The sequence below is a fragment of the Saccopteryx bilineata genome, chromosome 1 (genome assembly GCF_036850765.1).
Source record: "Saccopteryx bilineata isolate mSacBil1 chromosome 1, mSacBil1_pri_phased_curated, whole genome shotgun sequence".
NCBI lineage: Eukaryota > Metazoa > Chordata > Mammalia > Chiroptera > Emballonuridae > Saccopteryx > Saccopteryx bilineata.
This window is the reverse complement of record NC_089490.1, coordinates 98,878,815-98,899,369: the sequence shown is the minus strand read 5'-3', so window position 1 is coordinate 98,899,369 and position 20,555 is coordinate 98,878,815. Positions and strand designations below refer to the sequence as shown.

Here is a 20,555-nt window from a genome sequence, read left to right as displayed (position 1 = left end):
CGTTTACACTTTCACATAATGAGTGGATAGATAAGGTAAATGAGAAAACTAAAAGAGCCATACCAATAATATTATTTAAGGATTAAAAATGTTTCGTTATTGGTAACCAAGTGAATATTAACTTAGCAGGAAGTGATTTAAGAAAAAAGATATACAGTAGACTAAAAATAAAGGGAACATCTCAAAAGCTTTCAAAGAAGAAAAACAGAGATGGGATCCAAGTGGCTGGAATTCAATCAGTAAAGGTTGAGCGGAAGACTTTCCTTTCATTGTAAATGTTAAACAGCCGTTTGTTTTTCTGTTGTTGTTTTTTTAATAACCACAGTAACTACATAATATATATATATATCTCAAGAAATTGGATTAATGTACAAATGGAAATTCACAGAGGAAGTAATTAGGAAAGAACACATACTCCCTGACCCTCTATTTCCACAGAAGGTAAGGAATTTCCACTCTACTCCTGAAGAAGGAGGGACACTTCCACCTTTTCTGGACCCACCTCTAATTTGCTGCCAGGAGTATGAAGTGACTTATCTGATTGATGAGTTTGGGAAAAACCACAGAGCATGCTAGGCTCAGCTCCCTTCAAGGTAATCTTTATATTTTGGAGGCAGCCTGCCTACAGGACATTTTTTCTAAAAATAATTGATTTTAGAGAGAGAGGAAGAAAAACGGAGAGAAACACTGATTTGTTGTTCCACTTATTTATACACTACTGCTTTATTATTATTATTATTATTATTTTAGCAAGAGGGACAGACAGGGACAGAGGCAGGAAGAGAGAGAGATGAGAAGCATCAATTCTTCATTGTGGCCCCTTAGTTGTTCACTGACAGCTTTCTCATATGTGCCTTGACCAGGGGGCTACAGCAGACTGAGTGACTCCTTGCTCAAGCCATCAACCTTGGGCTTCAAGCCAGTGACCTTTGGGCTCAAGCCAGTGACCATAGGATTATGTCTATGATCCCATGCTCAAGCCAGCAACCTCAGGGTGTCAAACCTGAGTCTGCCAAATGCCAGGCCAACTCTCTATCCAATGCACCACCATCTGGTCAGGCTCATTGCTTGATTCCTGTATGTGCCCTGACCAAGAATTGAACCAGCAACATCAGCACATCAGAACTACACTCTAAGCAACCTAGCTACCTGACCAGGGCTATGATGCTGACATTTTGATTTCTATATATCCATTTCATGGGTCCCATTTCTCACTGGGTTTAGAGCTCAGGAGGAATAGAAGGGAAAGAGCCCTCTTCTCCAAAACACTCACATCAGTCATCATAAAAACTGTGAACTCTGCAATCATAGTAATAACATGCTGAAAGCATGCCTTTTTTAATTAGGAAAATATATGTATAGGAAAAATCTGAAAGATATATGCTTATGTGGATTTTGTAATTTTTCTTCACACATTACTTGGGTAACAAAAATGCTTAAATAATACACTTAGAGTAAAATTAAAAGTCATGCTATAAAGTTAGAAAGCATTGTCTCTTAAGATTCACCTTTATAGCTAAACGATTTTTCTAGATTGGCTTTGTTTTCATTGACCATATATTCTTATAATTAGTATACTTAGAGAATCTTTAAAGGAAACACTACTTAAGTGTCCAAAAATGAGTCATATCTGGTACTCCTCACAGAGGGCAGAAGACCTACAAAGTCCAAGTAGAGTTACATAGTTCTGCTCTGATGAAGTAAAAATAATTTAAAGACTTGTGTACAAGCACGTCCATCCTGCAGTACCAATGTGATTTTCCATTATATAATAACTTACTTCCATTTCTGTATCAATTGATTTCTCTTCCATTTCTTGTATTTCAAATATGTTTTCATCTGGAGTAACTTCAGGGGTTGCTGGCAATGATATTTCAGCTATTTGCGTAAGATTAGATAGTTTCTCATGAATTGAAATAACTCTACAAAAAACAAATACATATATATTTTATTTGAACAGTTGAGAAAGGCATTCATTTATCTCCAGAATCAATAATATGTATAAAGGAAGTCCTTAGTTATTTAACACTTAGTTTCTGACATCCCTAAACATAATTCATTCAATTATTTCTTCATTGAAAAAACATGAGCAAAGAGACACAATTTTAACTTGCATAATGAGTTATGCACTCAGGTAGCTAAATCATTACAAACTGGCAAAGGCACAAATAAGAAATGTATATATCCAAAAATAATGCTTAAGATTAAAATAAAGTAAATAAATATCTACATGGGCAAAGAAAGTTTAGGCAATGACAAAAGATTTACTCCTATGTAAACTTCAATGCCATGCTATGATTGTCTGGCTAAATTAAAGGTAAGAATTACAAGTTAGCAATGGCTCTAAAAAAAAAAAAGTAAAATAACAATTAATAAGCCCAGAACACTAAAGTGTACTACTGTGTGGGGAGCAGGGAAGAACAAAGGGAGAAAAATCAAGACAGAAGGAAAAGCAAAAGCTGAAGAGGGCACAGAGGGAACAGCGGCAATTTTGCCGCGGATGCAAAGCTTCCGGAGCCACAGGCCAGTGAACGATAGGGGATCTGAAGGCAGGTGAACTGGCAACTGGAGTCAGAAGATGGAGAAACCTTGAAACAGCTGAAGAAAGCCAACAGCCACCTGCATGGCCCTCCATGATTCTACGATACAGACAGTGTGCATATGTATGCTTGTGTGTGGGGGTGGGGGGGAGACCTCATCTGGAGAAGGAGAGAAATCTTTATGGAAAAGAACTAAATGATCCAAAAAAGCAACTAGCATCAGGAAAAAAAGAAAAAGGAATTTTTAATTCTCCAGTTTTCTACAGTGTCCTCTTATTTTGCCTTCTAACAGATGATCAACAAGAGCAATTCTCCTCGAACTGATTTTATTTTGATCCTCATAAGTGCATGGGAAACGCCACCTTGGGGGGTAGAAATAGTCCGTTTCCACTGTGCCACCAAGGGGCAGCTCGGCGGAGAAGCTGTCAGGTGCCCTTCTCTGTGATGGCCTCGGTGGGAGAGGCATATCCCTAGCTTTAGTAACCCACTACTGATCATGAACACACAAAAAATTAAGAACATTTTGGAATAAAAAGAATCCTGTTAATTTGGTTACCTTCTACTCTGCAGAAGTAATAATCATTTTCATCATGTGGTTCTGAAAAAATGAAATCTTTCTGGATGTTTCTGAATTTAAAGTTTAGTGCATAATTTCCTATTTTGTTGCTTAGCTCACTGGTATGTGACCTGTGTCTAGTCTAGACTTTCTGCCATTTCACTAAAATAAACAACAAAAACCAATAATTGAAAGTATACCAGCTTTTAAAATATCTCTTGTTTTATTCTCTTTTGTGCCAAGGCCAGAGTTCTTCAGAATGAAAATCATGGGGCATGAACAAGGCTCTCTAGAGATGCACCAAGTCTCTGTACCCTAAGCACCTACTAGGCGCCTAGCAGGGCAATGAGCAGACACTGACAGACACAGGAGTTAGTAACAGACTTGACCTTTCAAGATATGTGCATGCGTTGTCTGGCTTGATCCTAACAATAACCCTGAAATGTAGGCAGAATAGCTATTATTTCCATTTTATTAGCGAGGAAATGGAGGCTGGTTCATAAGAGCAATGAACAATGTAATCAAAACTGAATCAACTAAGCGATGAAAAGAATAAAAAACAGACAAGGAGTTTAGTAACATGAAACCACACATGAGCAATTTAGGGATATATACCCCGTTTGATGGAGAGGGAGGAAAGCAACCTAGCTGAAGCAGACTTTTGACTGGGGAACAACATAAAATAGATTAGTTAAAGAGGAAAGAGCAAGACAAGCAAGATGGAGTCTGGGCTTAATTTTGCAACAGAGCCACATTAAGTTAACTTTTTAAACATATCCCGGATGTTAGGCAAAATATGGTACAGAAAACATCCTGTAGTCTCTATAAACTTCATAACATGTCATGAACTGCTCCTCCAACAACCCTAGGTACTATTATTATTATTATTATTATTATTCTCATTTTACTGAAGAGGAGACTGAAGCACAGGCAGGTTAAGTCACCTGCTCAAGGCTGCAAAGGTAATAAAGGGCACACCTGGCATTTGAACCAAAACAAGCTGGATTCAGAATTTGTGTTTTTAACCACCTCAGTATCATTCTCCTCTAAAAATCTCTTCTAAAAGTTCTCTTTTGCTTTACCTTTGTATATTACTAAAACAGGTCATTCTTCTGACCATATGAACAGTGAAAGTTAGAACTGTGGATAATCCATCTTACTTGCCTGTTCAGTGGAACCCAGCAAGAGCCAACAATCGCACTGCTGGGACTGGTGTAGCTAACATCTGAAATCTCCACGGCCTTCCTGTTATATGCATACAACAATAAAACCTATAAGGAAATTAAAAGGCATGAAAAATGTAACATCAAAATTATACTTTGCCTCAAGAAATGTTGCATCTGGTCTCAAAATAATATCCTTAGACTTTAAAAAAGTTTTTCTTTGAAAAAGAAAAAAAGAGGCCTTTTTTCCCATTCACTTTAAGAAGAAATGATATGATCAAGAATTGTGCAAAGGTTATGAGATGAGGAGAAATAATATTTGGAATCAATATTACATCACTTTTGAAGAGTGACATTTCTTTTTTTTTTCTTTATTATCAATTTTAATGGGGTGACATAGATCAATCAGGGTACACAGGTTCAGAGAAAACATCTCCAGGTTATTTTGACATTTAATTATGTTGCATACTCATCACCCAAAGTCAAATTGTCTTCTGTCACCTTCTATCTGATTTTCTTTGTGTCCGTCCCCCCCCCCCCCCCCCCCCGTAACCACCACACGAAGAGTGACATTTCTTACTGCAGGTTAAGTTTAACTTTTAGCTTTTGAAAGCCCTCTACAAGTTCTCAATATACACCTGATGAATATCTAACTTTATTTCTTGTTACTTCTCAAGTCCTTTCCCCATAGTAGTTATAGCTCCTCCATATTCACCTATGCTGTTCCCTTCCTGCTCTTCCCATTTATTCAATACACACACAACTTTCCAGGACCCACCTCTAAGATAAAACTTTTCCTAATGACTCAGATTCTAGTAGTTTCCCTGTTGTTTGAATTCTGACAACTCTTAGAATCAGTCCTATGTGATACAGCATCTGTTTACAGTCCTAGAGTTATAGAGTTTGAGAGTCATAGAACCTTGGATGTGATCTGCTCTCTGCCCCTCATTTTAGATATAAGAAAGCGGAAGCCCGAGCTACCAGATGAAACTGTCTAGTTAAGTGCATGCTTTTTATCTCTGCTTCCTCACAAATCAAACTAAAATAAGAGTGAAGGGATTTTTTAAAAGCACAGATCCACAAGGATAGAAAGAACAAGAGAAGAGGTGAGGCAGACGAGATTTAACAACACATTGAATGACAGAAAGCACTTGGAAGGGTGTAGCTGACTCAGCAGAGAGGAAAGGCTGTATCCTCACCACCTTTGGAGGGGTTGCCAACACACATTGAGGATTGGAGGCATCAGGGATCTTAGACAACTTCCTTCCCATCCCTTCCCTGAGTCCATGCAACCAGGAGACTCCCCACTTCCCTATCTGCTCTCTGCTAGCTGAAGTTCTTCCAGTTCGCTCTCTGCTGAGGTTAAATCAGAAAAGGGCTATGCTCTGGAACATGAAGTACAGGGGTGAGGGCGTGCACTGGGAACACTGAATTAGGTGAAAGTCTGTATTCTGAACAAGAGTCATCCCCTTTCCCCACTCCAGCCCCTTCCCAGAATGCAGGACACCAGAAGAAGTCTAAAAGAGTCTTCTTATGGGAAATTGGTCAAAGAGGAAAGACCTACAGATGCTGACATGTCAGCATCCTCCAGTAAAACTGCTGGTTCCTGCTATTACCCTACAGTGAGGCCTACAAATCAGTAAGCCTGGTCCGGTGAGCTTCGTGGTGCCTCCAAACATGAATGGATAACCAGCAGTCACTAGACGTGAAATGAAAGGCAGCAACAAAAGCTAATATAAGGAAGGAATTTGGAGAATCAGAAGACAGAAAGCAGAAAGCAACTTCAACGGAACCATAATTAATACCCTCAATGAAGAGAGACAATATTGTATCTGTGAATCAAGAACATGGCACTATTAACATGGAACAATCAACAGATGAGAAAGAGCTTTTAAAAATTAAAAAGTATAATCATAACAACTAAATAATTAATAAAAGATTTGAATAATAAACAGTAAATCTAAATTTAAAAACATAAGTAGGGGAGAATGAGAAAAGTAAACACTCACTCTAATAGGTTTAATAACTGAACAGAATTCCAGGAGATTATAGAGATCATCAGACAAAGAAAAAGAAATATCCATTAATTGAAGAATACACTTTCAAGATTGAAAGGGGCACCCTAAGTATCTAGCACAATGGATTAAAGCCCCACACCAAGGTCCATCGTGGAATTTCAGAACACAGAAGTCAGAGCAAAGATCCTCAGAGCTGCCAGAGGGAAAAAGGCAAAGAACCAGGAGTCACAATGGGATCAGACTTCTCAATAGCAGAGTAGGATTGCCAGACACAATGGAGCAGTGCCTCCCACATTTTGATAAGAAATAATTTTCAATCTATATTTAATACCTAAAAAAACCCCCACAAGGAATTAAGCATTAAAATTATGACCTTTTGTCAGACATTTAAGGTCTTTTTACCTTCTGTAGCAATCTCAGTCTGGTGCAACCTTGTTAGCAGCTCAAGGGACTGTAGTCATGACGTTGGCCATTGGCCTATCCTGAATGAAATGTACTTGTAATGAACCTAGTCCTGTCTTAGGGTCTGGAACACACTGTGGGTCACCCTGGATCATTCTGTCAGCATTTTTTTGCTTAGTTAGTAAGCAATTGAGTTGTATGTATGTTATAAAGAAATCAATATTAAGAATTAGAAGACTTAGGCTCCTGTTTCTATTTTTGTCACTAATGAGTGGTGGCATTGGTCAAGCTTATATGGGACTTGGCTTCCTGATGACTAAAGTGAGAGTGCTGAACTAAGCTCATGTTCTGTTAGTTTCTTTTCAGGTCTGAAATTTGACTTGGGTGGAGCCAAGAGAAGTCAGTGAAGGTTGCCAATGTAGCCTACTATATAAGCATCCTTCTGGGAACCTGAGATACTAAAAATAGTAAGGTAAGGTTAAGCTCAAGATCTTGAAGTATAATCTTGAGACAAATTTGGGCAATCAAACCTTTGGTCGTGGTTATGTCTTTTTATGGCTAAGCTATAGTTGTACACCTCTCTTACTTAAGTCAGCTATTCTTTAATTGTTTTTTAAAAAGCCTGTCTGAGAGGTTCATGGAAATGATAGCCCCTAGCAGCCTTTTATGTGCCTGTCTCTAGAAAATACTGAAATGTTCAAAACATGCTTAGTTTGTAACAAAGTTCTAGTAAAGAGCTTACAATGTTGTTCTACTAGATTCTATTAAAGATAAATTTGTCAAGTGGGACGATATAATTTCTATCCTTATACTTAAGAAGTGAAACCTTTCTAAGTTATAAAATTAATTCTAAAGTTTCATGGTATGGAATATTTAGGCCTCTGAATTATCTAAAAATTTTATATCCAACTCCTGGGTCTCAGGATTTCTACTTTACTGCCACCAGCATCCTTAGTTCCTGCCAGCATTTCTGCCTCAGTGTAGTAGATCAGCTAAAGTGGATTGAGAAGATGGATTGAGCAATGTCAAATTGTAGTGTTAATCAATGACCCTCTACATCCCTGAAACCTCCAAAGCCTAAAGTCAGATGTTAATTTTCATTACCACCCTTCCCAGAGGCTAGAGTGCCTGCAGCCAGGACCATCATCTGAAGCCTCAATACAGCACTGTGTTTAGGAATGCAGACTTGCAGTCAGATTGCTCCAGTCCTGACTTCAAGCTGACTAGCACTCCTCCAACCTGTTTCTCAGTTCCTCTTCTATAAAATGGGGCAAGTGGTCATACCTGCCTTATAGAGTCATTGTGAAGCTAGTGTAAGTAAAGTGTCTGGAACATAATAAGCTCTACATAAGTGTTCACTAGGAGAATGTGACACAAAACTCTAAATGCCTAGATGTACGTTTGAATATACTAGTATTTAAATCATCAAATTTCAGTTATCTTCCAAAAAGATAGAATCTTAGGACTGAGATGTATCCTAACCAATCAGTGTTTCCTGATTGTTTTGACTGAGATTTAGACAGAAACTACGCCTTTTATCATAACCAGACACATATATACTAATTGTTAATGGGGGGAGGGGGGAAATGTCCTCAAGAACTGTGTGTTCTGTGCCTTTGCTTGTGGCTTAAGAAAATCACTCAAACAACCTGTTTAAATCAGAATGTGTTATCTGGTGCTCTGCTTCTAATCTCTGTCTGACACCAGTTCGTGATTCTGTGTTAATTGTCAGACACGACTGTTGATGGATGAAACCATGTTGTTCTAATTATCAGCCACAGATGTAGTCTTAGCATTAACTTCACAGATCATCCTGCCCCAGATGGATATGGATGTGATATTTCTATGACCTTGTAAAATGAACTTTATATTTGATACTTTCTTCCTTGCTTTTTTCTTTAAAGTTAGCTGGTTAGGTAAACCTATTTCCCAACTGTGTAGTCGTTCTCTTCACATGCCCTCTCTGAATGGATAAACTCTTCTACCATGTTGTTGGTTCTCTTGCCAGCAAGTAAGGAAATTCTGACATATGCTGAAGTGACCTAAGATATTTTCTCTTTTAGTATATGTATCATGAAACAAGTTTCAGAAAACATTTTTTTTTTACTTACTGTATGGGATGTATTCTGATTTTTTTTCTTGTATATAATAAAAAAATTACTACTCAATACCCACAATATTGACTCCATGTCACAGCGGTATGCTTGGGACCACAGTTTGAAAACTACTGCACTAAGTTCCTCAAAACAGACTACAGATCCGTTATTTCAAAATGTATAGAGACTATCTGGTAAGGATTTGACTTAGAAAGGGTGGGAGGGAGAATACATTCCAACTGTGAGAAATAGCTTTGAATGTTTCTGGAAGTGACATCTTAAAGTATCTCTTTTTATATAAAGAAGAAGAAATATGGAATTGACCAAGAGTGAGCAGGGTTGCCAGCCTACGGAGGCAGAACAAGGGGCTGAGCCGGAGAAGGTGCCTGAGAGCACAGGGAGGTAAGTCCACGGGGCTTCACCACCTGAGTCACAGAAGTCAAAGGACCATCAGAAGCTACCAGAGGCATAGCTCCAGGAGACAGCACTCAGGAGACTGGAAACACAGGAACAGGCCAGTGCAGGGGACAAAAAGCAAACATAAATGCTAAACAGGGCAAAACAATGCCACTAATATTTTATAGGAAAAAGCCTGAGGCTCTTCTTAGAGAACAGAGCAACAAAAAGAATTCTAGAGAAGAAGGTTGCTCTGTAAAAGGCTAGTGACCTACTGTTTTATTTTTAAAAACTTGACTCCTCCTCAATACTCTTGTAGACTCTGAATCACTGTTTAATCTCTAAGAGTTGAAGGACTGAAATTGAAATGCTCCCAAATACTTGCCTTCAGCCCCTTAATTAGCTCTATTGCAAATGTATAGCCATGCATATGGCCATAGATGTAGATAAAGATTTGGAGTTAGAGAAAGATAAAAATAATAAATATTAAAATAAAGAGTTAAATGTGTGATAAAAATCTGTAAACAGCATTTAGAGAAAAACTACGTTTTTTCTCCAATTTGCTATGAACTTTAATTTTGCCAGGTAGGCGCAGTTTAATCTCATTTCCGCACAATGTAGGCAGCCAAAGAATCTATAATGAGATATTTTGCTAAACTTTCAAAGGTGCTTTTAAATAATGTTTTCCAAGAGTGTTACCTAAATATTGGAAGTTATTAAACTTTAAAACAGCATAATAATCTGCTCATCTACTGATGGGCACTTGGGATGCTATGGTACCTTCATATTAGAATACTACTCAGCCATAAAAAGGAAGGAAAACTTACTCTTTGACACAGCATGGATGGACCTGTAGAGCATTATTCTAAGTGAAATAAGCCACTTAGAAAATCAAGTACCACACAATCTCACTTAAGTAGAATCTGGTGAAGAAAATAAACGAACAAAATAGAAACAGACTCATAGATAGAACAGTCTGACAGCTGTCAGAAAGGATGGGGGATAGAGCGCTGGGTGAAAAAGGTGAAGGATTAAGCAAAGAAAAAAACTTATAGACACAGACAACAGTGTGGGGATTGTAGGAGGGAAAGTGAGGGGAGGTGGATAAGGGTAGAGCGGGATAGGTGGTGATGAATGGAGACTTGATTTTGGGTGGTGAACATACAATGCAATATACAAATGATGTATTATAGAATTGTACACCTGGAAAAAAGACCTGTGTAATTTTATTAACCAGTGTCACCTAAATAAATTCAATAAAAATATAAAAAATCAGCATAATAATCTTTTTTTTTTTTTTTTTTTTTTTTTTTTGTATTTTTCTGAAGCTGGAAACGGGGAGAGACAGTCAGACTCCCGCATGCGCCCGATCGGGATCCACCCGGCACGCCCACCAGGGGCGACGCTCAGCCCACCAGGGGGCGATGCTCTGCCCCTCCGGGGTGTCGCTCTGCCATGACCAGAGCCACTCTAGCGCCTGGGGCAAAGGCCAAGGAGCCATCCCCAGCGCCCGATCCATCTTTGCTCCAATGGAGCCTTGGCTGCGGGAGGGGAAGAGAGAGACAGAGAGTAAGGAGGGGGGGGATGGAGAAGCAAATGGGCACTTCTCCTATGTGCTCTGGTCAGGAATTGAACCCGGTCCCCCGCACGCCAGGCCGACGCTCTACCGCTGAGCCAACGGGCCAGGGCCAAAAATCAGCATAATAATTTTTAAATAATTTGAGATAATAAATGACAACTACCATTTATTGAGAGGTTAGGTGTTTACTACACAGTTACATCTAGTTACAGATGAAGGTAACCACGCTACGGAAAAGTTAACTAATGTACTAAAGTTCACAAAAGTATTAAGTAACAGAGATGGGATTCAAACCCAAGCAGTTTGGCTCTAAACTCTGTTTTCTAAAATTACACTAATGTAAGCAATATAAATGAATTAAAAAAACCACTCCAAGTAAATTTTTTCAAAGACAAAATCTCAAGAGCAACCAGTAAGAAAGTCAGGATATTTGTAAAGCAACAACAATTTGGCTCTTAACAGCAACACTGTAAATGAGCACATGACGTTTTCAGTGTACTGAAATAAAATAATTTATTTTCCAACCTTGGAATCTCTACTCTATAAAAACTTATTTCACAAAGAAATATAAAACAATAATATTTATCAGCTAAACAAAAATTGAGAGTGTTTGCTTCTAGAAGAGCCCCACCAAAGGACATTCCACAGTATGTACTTTAACAGAAAAAAAGTGATCTTAGATGGAATGTGTAAAATGCAAGAGAAAAGTTAAAGAAAACAAATAGTGAATATGTAGCAAAATCTATAGGAAAAGTACTTGTATAAAGCAATAATTTATTCTGGGTTAAAAGATAAAACACAGTAATACCATTTAAGTCATTAGAGGAGTAAAGATATTAACTTTATAATAAGCATGTACGTTGTCCTGAGGTTAGGCACTAAAAGCACAGAAAAAGAGTGTATAATTTCAAAACTCATAGAGAAACAAATTAATGATAAAAATAATCTAACTGAAGAGAAGTGGAAAAAAAACCCAGGAAAGTTGAGACACATAAAAACACAAAATTACATTGTAGATTTAAAACCAAGTATATTAGTTTTTACATTAAATGTAAATGTATTAAATACTATCAAAATATAATATTGTCAGATTGTCTTTAAAATATTTAATGGATATATTTTATTTTTAAAAATACAAAGCACAAGTACACAAAAGGGTGAAAGATAAAGTTTGGAAAAAAATACATTGAAAATAAGTTCACAAGGAAACCATTTTCCTCCAGTAATAATAAAATAAAATAAACTTTATGAGAAAAAAATTACAGAAAGCCCATGAATAACTTCATGATGATAAAATTTTTAATTTATCAAGAAGACAACAGTTACCAATCAGATTACACCTAAGAACACAGCCTTGAATTATGTAGAGCAAAATTTGACAGAACTGAAGCAAAAAGTTGACAATGACAATCACTGTGACAAATTTAAACATATTTCTTTTAGCAATGGATTTTAAAAATAAAAAGACAAAAAATAAAAAAGTCAGTAAGAATATAGAATATTTAAACAAGATCAACCAAACTGACCTATGAGACATTTATGAACAGCTGCCTCAACTGAGGATTGCATATTCTTTTTAAGAGAAATGGAATATTTACACAATACACCTTTTCTGGAGGAAAAAGCAAGTTCCAACAAATGTTAATCATATAGAGCATGTTTTATTAGCACAGAGCAACACAATTTACGAATAAATAAAAATGATAACTGGAAAAGCTCCATATAATCTGGAATTTAAGAAACATATGTTGAGCCTGACCAGGCAGTGGTGCAGTGGATAGAGTGGTGGACTGAGACATGGAGGACCTAGGTTTGAAACCCCGAGGTTGCCAGCTGAAGTGGGGCTCATCAGGTTTAAGCACGGCTCACCAGCTTGAGCCCAAGGTTGCTGGCTTGAGCAAGGGGTCACTCGGTCTGCTGTAGCCCCCTAGTCAAGGCACATATGAGAAAGCAATAAATGAGAAACTAAGGTGCTGCAACAAAAAATTGATGCTTCTCATCTCTTTCTCTTCCTGTCTGTCTGTCCCTATCCATCCCTCTTTCTGTCTCTTTCTCTTTCACAAAAAAAAGAAATATATGTTGAAATGACTCATGAGTCAAAGAAGAAATCATAATAGAAAGTTAAAAACTATTTTTACTGAATGATGATGACAATACTATGAAAAAACATGTGGAATGAAGGCAAAGCAATGTTTAGAGAGGAATTTATGGCCTTAAAATTCATACATTATGAAATAAAGGACTGAATACCAAACTAAACAGCTATCTCAAGAAGTCAGTAGTTAGAAATATAAAGTAAAAGAAGGATATATTAATTAATGAAATAGAACTAATGACTAAAAAAAAATCTGATGACAATGATCAATAAAAATATACAAATAACCAAAATAAGAAATGAAAAGGGGCACTTCAATACAAATACATCAGATTAAAAATGAGAAAAAATTTAAATAAAATGGGGAAATTACTAAAAAAAAAGGAATGTAAATAAAACTGACTCAAGATGAAATAGAAAACCCCAGTGTTCTATAAACAGAGGTGATGGCCAAACCAGTTAACACTTGAATCAATATAGTTACTAACCATTAAAACAGATATTGACCAAATCAGTGCTGCTTCCAACTCTGAACCAGTACAGGAGTACTAGTGTTTAACAACCACCTCTAACTATTGAGAATTATATTACTAGTCTTATATTTTCTCTCCCTCTCTCACATACACTCACACATACACATACAGACATACATACAAAACTAGGAACAGATGGCTTTGCAGACAAGTTCTTAACAAATATTCAAGGAAAAAGGTTACTACAAACTTTAGCAGAGAAGAGAAAAATGTGATTGTATTATATTTATCAACTCATTTTATGCATCTAGCAAAAGCTTGAAACAAAAAATATCTGACAAGGATGATATGCACAGGAAAATTTATAACCCAATATTATTCTTGAAAACAGTGGCAAAAATCCAGTACAAAATATAACTCATTGAATCCAGTAAAATTAATACATCATGACTAATTTGAGTTTACCTCAGGAATGCAAGGTCCATTTAACTTTTAAAAAATGAATTATCATATTAAAAGAGAAAAAATCATAAAGTCATCTTTTTTTTTTTTTGCATTTTTTCTGAAGCTGGAAACAGGGAGAGACAGTCAGACAGACTCCCGCATGCGCCCGACTGGGATCCACCCGGCACGCCCACCCTGGGGCGATGCTCTGCCCACCAGGGGGCAATGCTCTGCCCATCCTGGGCATCGCCATGTTGCGACCAGAGCCACTCTAGCGCCTGAGGCAGAGGCCACAGAGCCATCCCCAGCGCCCGGGCCATCTTTGCTCCAATGGAGCCTTGGCTGCTGGAGGGGAAGAGAGAGACAGAGAGGAAGGTGCGGCGGAGGGGTGGAGAAGCAAATGGGTGCTTCTCCTGTGTGCCCTGGCCGGAATCGAACCCGGGTCCTCCGCATGCTAGGCCGACGCTCTACCGCTGAGCCAACCGGCCAGGGCTCATAAAGTCATCTTAATAGATTATAAGACCCATGATGAAAATTCATAGCAAAGTGGCAATAGAAAAATGCTTCCTTAAATGTGATAAAGTTTAACTACTAAAAAACCAAATATCATAAATAGTGGTGACACCCTGGAAAATTTTCCTTTAAGATTAGGGAAAAAGAAAATGATCTCAACCTGAAGACTATCCCAGGATTTCTTGGTTATGTTCAGATTCGTCCTATTAGATAATCTAGATTCTATATTGCTGTGGGTTTTGTCTATAAAAGAGGATGTTCTCATCTCTTAAAGTTATAAATGGCCTACTTAAACGTTATCTCTAAACGTAAGATTTAGCATTGTAATTATATTTCATACCATAGGTTCTGTTTCCTTTGGAGGTTTTGCCAGGGGAGGAATGTACCACTGAAAGCACAGTTCTTTGTTTAAAGCTTGAACTGCCATAACTGATGACACCGGCTCTACAGAAGTTGAGCTGGTAAGGAGCTTCAATGATGAAATGGAGTGTATGGAAATATTGGGAGGTATCTAGGGAACAAAACAAATTATCAGTTTAATTGCTAAATGAATTAATCAATTCATTCAGTGTTTAAAACATTCAATTAATATATTAATTACTATACATACAATATACACTACATTAGATAACTCTGGAAGTCGTTGCAGCTTGTTTTATGGATATACATCTTAAAACTGTTCTTGATTACCACATAGAAGATTCTTCTATGTTTACTTGAAACCTGTGTATTCTTATTGACTAATGTCACCCATTAAATTTAATTAAAAAAAAATAAAAATACGTTTTTTAAAAGAAAAATATGCTTCATAACCTAGAGGACTCAACAAATGTCTTCCATTTTGGTGAGTCTCCCAGATTAAATATCTAAAGGGGAAAATATCCAGGCTATCATTTCAATCTCAAGGTCACCATGGATTCTAAGAACATCTATTTTTTTCTGGTTTATTTACTGGTGAACTGACTAAGGGTATGGTTATAATTTATTATCTATTTCCAACAGCATTATTTTATAGTGCCATATGCAAAATAAGACAATTCTTTCTCTAAAAGATTAAAATTCATTGTTCTTATTTCCTTTTTAAAAGAATGTGGCTGGGCCCTGGCTGGGTTGCTCAGGTGGTTAGAGCATTGTCCCAACATGACAAGATTAAAAGTTCACTCCCCAGTCAGGGCACATATAAGTATCAACCACTGATAGCATGAAGAACAAATTGATAGGTGGAACAACAAACAAATTGATGTTTCTCTCTCTCTCTTCTTTTCTTTCTCTGTTTCCGTCTCTCTCCCATACTCTGTCTCTAAAAATTAATCAATACATTTAAAAAATATTTTAAATTAAAAAATGTGGCTGACTTGCAGTTCAGTATTGGTAAATCTTATCCCAGCCTCTTTGATGGAACTTTGTCTCTGAATCAGAAGTTTTCAAGAATAATAAATGTGTAGAATGCAGTTGTAAATTTTACAAACTATTTACTTAATTTTTTAAGTTGATTGATACCAACAAAATAAGTCTAGCCAGAGAGATAATAATAGCGATGATAATATCTCAAGTCTAAACAGAATCTTCTTCAGTGGAGTATGAACTATTTTCATAATTAACTTCTCATTACTTCCAAGATTATAACATCATGGCTGGGAAGCAGTTCTTCTATTAACTTTTGACATCTAAGGTATCTCTGGGCCTGGTGACCAAACGGAACATGTCAGTGGCCAGAAAGAAATGCCTCGTGTTTCTGCAAGGCTTTGCACCTCCCATTATTTCTGAGCCTATTCAAGACACAACATCAGGCTGTCAATGCAAGTCTTCAAAATATAATAAAAAGAGAATTAAAGACAGTGACCTTTCAAGTTGTCTACAGATAAAAGAAAAAGTATGTCTTGACTGAAAGGTAATATTAAAGGTGAAAACTTTTCAAAAATGTCTTGAGACTATCATAAAAGGATGTGATAAGCCAGAATTGTCACTTATTAGCACTATGATACTAAATGGATAACAAAAATGCACAATTAGTAAAATTATCAGGGTTAAATAATCACTTAAAGTGCTTAATTAAGATTAATTCTATGTCAGGAAGTTCACCAAAATATCAGAGAAACAACTGAATCACAAAAACAATTTCTCATATTCTTTTTTTCATATAAGAGTGCCTTTCAGGGATCTGACAATTTAGCGAAGAATTTATATTTAATAACTAGTTAAGTGGATAAAAATAACAAATATATTTCTCTTTGATACATACAGTATTTATTAGCAGGATGGTCTAGTAATGGTGAATTGTCATAGAAGTTAATATCAAAATACGCATTTAATTTTTCATTATCATTAAAAAATCCAGTTGCTGATGGGATTAATTGCATACACTAATTGACAGCATAGACTATTCACTGACTACTTGATAGGTTTGATTTATTCTTCGAAAGGAATGAAACAACAGACCTGCCAGGAAGTCTTTCATTTGCCACAGTTCTCCAAACAACAATTCAGTGGGCATTAGTCAATATTTGACCTTCCACAGATTGTCACAGGCATAGTCTAAACATGGATAATTCAGCATTGTACACAATTTTAATCATATCTTTCGGGGGGAATTTTTAATTTGTTTGGAACCTTGGTTTGCCCATCACAAAGCTTCGACAGACCAGACAGTGCACAGACTCACAAAACTGATAAGCACAACACATAGCCATGATCATTCTGGAAAGGCATCTACTTCTCTGTGGGTGGGAAGAGCAGGTTTAAGTATCATATTATGGAAGGAATTTGATTGAAATAGCCTCCTGAGTGATTAAAGACTCAAAAATGTTATTATAAAAATCAGCCAAGCTTGGAGTTTATTAAAAAAAAATCCAAAAGGCTTTATGCTTGTTAGCTGTCTACCCCTGTGAAACAAAACGCATGATTAGGTGAGGAGCACCTGTCAGGCTAGCAACAGTGACCTCCAGGGCTGATTATCCTGGGGGAGCGTTACACTCATTATATAAAAAAAAGAAAGAAAGAAAAGAAAAGAAAAAGAAAAAGAAAAAGAGCAAGCAGGATGAAACAATGTTTGATAACATTGTTGCCACTAGAAATGTCACGTGTATTTACAATACATTCAAGGTTGTACATTTGGAGCATTAGCCTTCAGAACTGAGTAATGATAGGTTGCTTTTAATACTAAAATAGTCAAGCAGAGCTGCTTTCAGAACAGTATTCAAGAGTATATAAGTATTTAAGAGTATATAAGAGTTTCCAAACTCTTATAAAATATTCACACAAATACACTCACTAGAACTAGAGTTCTGAATCTTCCCATTCTGGGGCCCCTACTCCAAAACACCTGAGGCATCTAGACACAAAGCAATAATTCTCAAAGGCAGTTTCAGTTCTCAGGAGCAGTGAGTGAATCAGAACTTGGTGTTAATTGGAGATTATGTAAACCCACTCCCTACTGTTTCCTTCCCTGGGGAGGGCCAGATATTACATTTCCGGCCTTTCCACCTCCTCTCTCTCCTGGGAGAGAGTTACCTGATAGATGAATTTGGAGAAAAGAATCTTGGATATGCATAGTTCTGCTCTCCAGTCTTAGTAGTAAACTATTTGTAGGAAGTGAACATTCTGTGCTTCTTCATGTGACATATTTTAAAGAGGACTGTGTCCCCACAGATTATAAGGAGGCCTGTGATGACCAAAACACAAAACAAAACAAACAAAAACAAAAAAACCCACGTGGCTGGATTGGTAAATCTGTCTACTTTGCTATTCACTACTAGAAAGACAATTTTTCAGTAAATATAAACCATATCCTAAAATATCTAATAAATTTAAAATAACTAACAGATTTAAATTTGTATATTCTGTCTGCTACCAGCCCTGCCATTTTCTCTTAAAAAGCAGTTTTGAAGTTCTGTAACTTTCTTCTGTTATAACTCTACCAATGTTTCTCTATGACCACACCCAACTATGTACAAGGACCAGACCTTCTCCAGCCCCTCTTTCTCTACCAGCTAAGGATGGCTGGCATATCGTTAGTACTCAACATATGTATGTCGAATATAACAAAATGCAAATACACATTTTTATTTTTAATAAAACCCTTTACTTTTCAGTATCTTCCAATTCACCCATTCTGGTAGTTTGTTGAAACATTACTATTAATCAAGACCCTAGAAGCTTAAAAAAATAACAACAATTTCATATATATACTCTTTTTTATTTCTCTTCTTTATTTCCATATTACATATTTGGAAAAGTCCATCCAATTTAATAACACTTGAAAAAAAACCTTCAAACTTTTAATATATTTAAACTTTTGCCCTATTCATTCACATTCATGATTATAAAAATACACACAATGTTGTATAAAACAAAGAAATTGGACATAGATTTAGAAACTCTCAGTCTAGTTTTCTTATTTATTATCATTGAAATTTGTGTAACTTTTTGGCAAAATGACTGCCTGAGAGATGTTATGTGCAGGAATATAGAAAATTCTGACACATTCTGAAGATTTATGAGCTACAAAACAAAACACTTGAAAATGTGAACTTTCCTAAAAATCAGAATGTTTGGTTGGCTTCTCTATATGATAGAACAAAAATGAGCCTCCCCAGGAAAACTGATGGAAACTAGAAATCTTTGTGCCAGGACTGAGGTTAATGTGATCCCTCCAGAAATATAGAGGTGATTTAAAGAAGTTTTATAACAATCTATAATGTTTTAAAACATTACCTTGATTGATGAGTCAGATAAGCCTTTTTCCGACAAAGGTGGCTTTTCCGATCCTTGTAATAATAGTTCTCTTGGAAATTCATCAATACAAAAGGAAGAATACAGTTGTAAAAATCTTTTAAGGAAATTATGCATTTCTTTTTGGCGCAAAATCAACCCAGAGTTGAAAAGGGATGTGAGAAGTGTATCGCCTGGCAAAGAAGTTCCAGAACCTGGCTTTGGAGATGCTTGAGGAAGAAAAATATCATAATTTAGAGTTATATTAGATAACAGAATGGTCTCAATATGATTGTTTTTTACTCACTAACCACTATCCTGTAAATCCCCACCTCAGCGGCCAATAACCTTCTTCCATTTTTGGAGTTTATACACAAATGGAACTGCTTCTTGCCACAGAGAAGAAAGAAAATTTCAGAAGCATGTGAGGATGTTAATTCAGGTTTCAAGTCTGAATAATGTAAAACATTCTGTCTAATTCTCTTGTTTGAGGCTCTTCCCCCACAAGATCTTAAATCAATAATTTAGGTGCAGGCAACTTGTTTGGAAAGTGATCCAAAGAACATGAGTGAGAGAGCAGGCAAAATATGATAGAGGAAATAAAAGAGTCAATGAGAGTAAGTTAATGAATGGGCTACAACTACGAACAATGAGGGTTCTGTCTTACAGAGAACCTGCTGAGAAAAGAACGTGTAGAATTATTCCATCATGGAACTGGGAAACTGGAATGTTAATCTACCCATTCCCTACCTCATTAATTGAAGGATACCCCTTGGTTTGTGGAATCCTGGCACTTCCAGACTGTCCTTTCTTTGAGGAAGCCTCAGTAACTTAAGAGAAAGGCCAGAGCAGAAAAGCAGTAAAATGTGGGCACTTGACATGGAAAGTGCCCACAGGTGAATTCAGGAATGAGTGAAGTTGATATAAGGCAGGGTCTGCTGCACTGACTCATCTCCACCTCCTTTGCCACTGAACTTCCATTGTTCTTGTACCCATCACCCCTCATGCCTTTCTGAGTGTCTGTCTGTCTCAGGAGTTAGCAAACTCCTGATAACTGCTTAGCCACCCCGGGACTCAGCCTGCTAGCTCTGCCAGCTTCTCTGTCACTGGGCTTTAGCATGGGCCAGTCTTTTCCAAGTGCTGCACTGATGAGCAACACTGAATCACCAATTTATGGACAGATTTAACACAGTATTATACATTGTCATGAAACCACAAAAGGGACTGACGTGAAGAAGATGATACCAATTTTTTTCTGGATATTATTTAGAGACATCAATGATTTTTTAAAAAAAAATTTAACAAAACAAAACAACTTCATGGAGTTAAATACTTTATCTCCAGTCATGCATTTCTTCTCTTTTACATACCGGTTACTAAAACACTCTGACTCCTTAAAGCCAAAATTTCATCTGCTCATTTTATAAGCTTATCACGTTATGATCACTCTAGTTCTTAATTGTTTAAAGCCATGGGTCAATTTGACATCCAATAATATTTTTAGTACAGAAAATAACACATGTAGAGTGTCAAAGGAAATCAATTACATTGAAATAATATTGTATTAAAA

At 36.7% G+C, this 20,555-nt stretch overlaps 1 protein-coding gene across 1 annotated transcript in view; it reads right to left on the bottom strand.

The window, feature by feature from the left end:
- CFAP54 (cilia and flagella associated protein 54) overlaps window positions 1–20,555 on the bottom strand; it is a 317,030-nt gene that overhangs the window by 43,921 nt on the left and 252,554 nt on the right. Inside the window, exons 63-66 of the mRNA XM_066262086.1 lie at window positions 18,989–19,215; window positions 14,616–14,786; window positions 4,261–4,367; window positions 1,781–1,922 (exon numbers count right to left, since the gene is read on the bottom strand). Coding sequence (XP_066118183.1) covers window positions 1,781–1,922; window positions 4,261–4,367; window positions 14,616–14,786; window positions 18,989–19,215 — 647 coding nt within the window. The remainder of the gene's footprint in view (window positions 1–1,780; window positions 1,923–4,260; window positions 4,368–14,615; window positions 14,787–18,988; window positions 19,216–20,555) is intronic.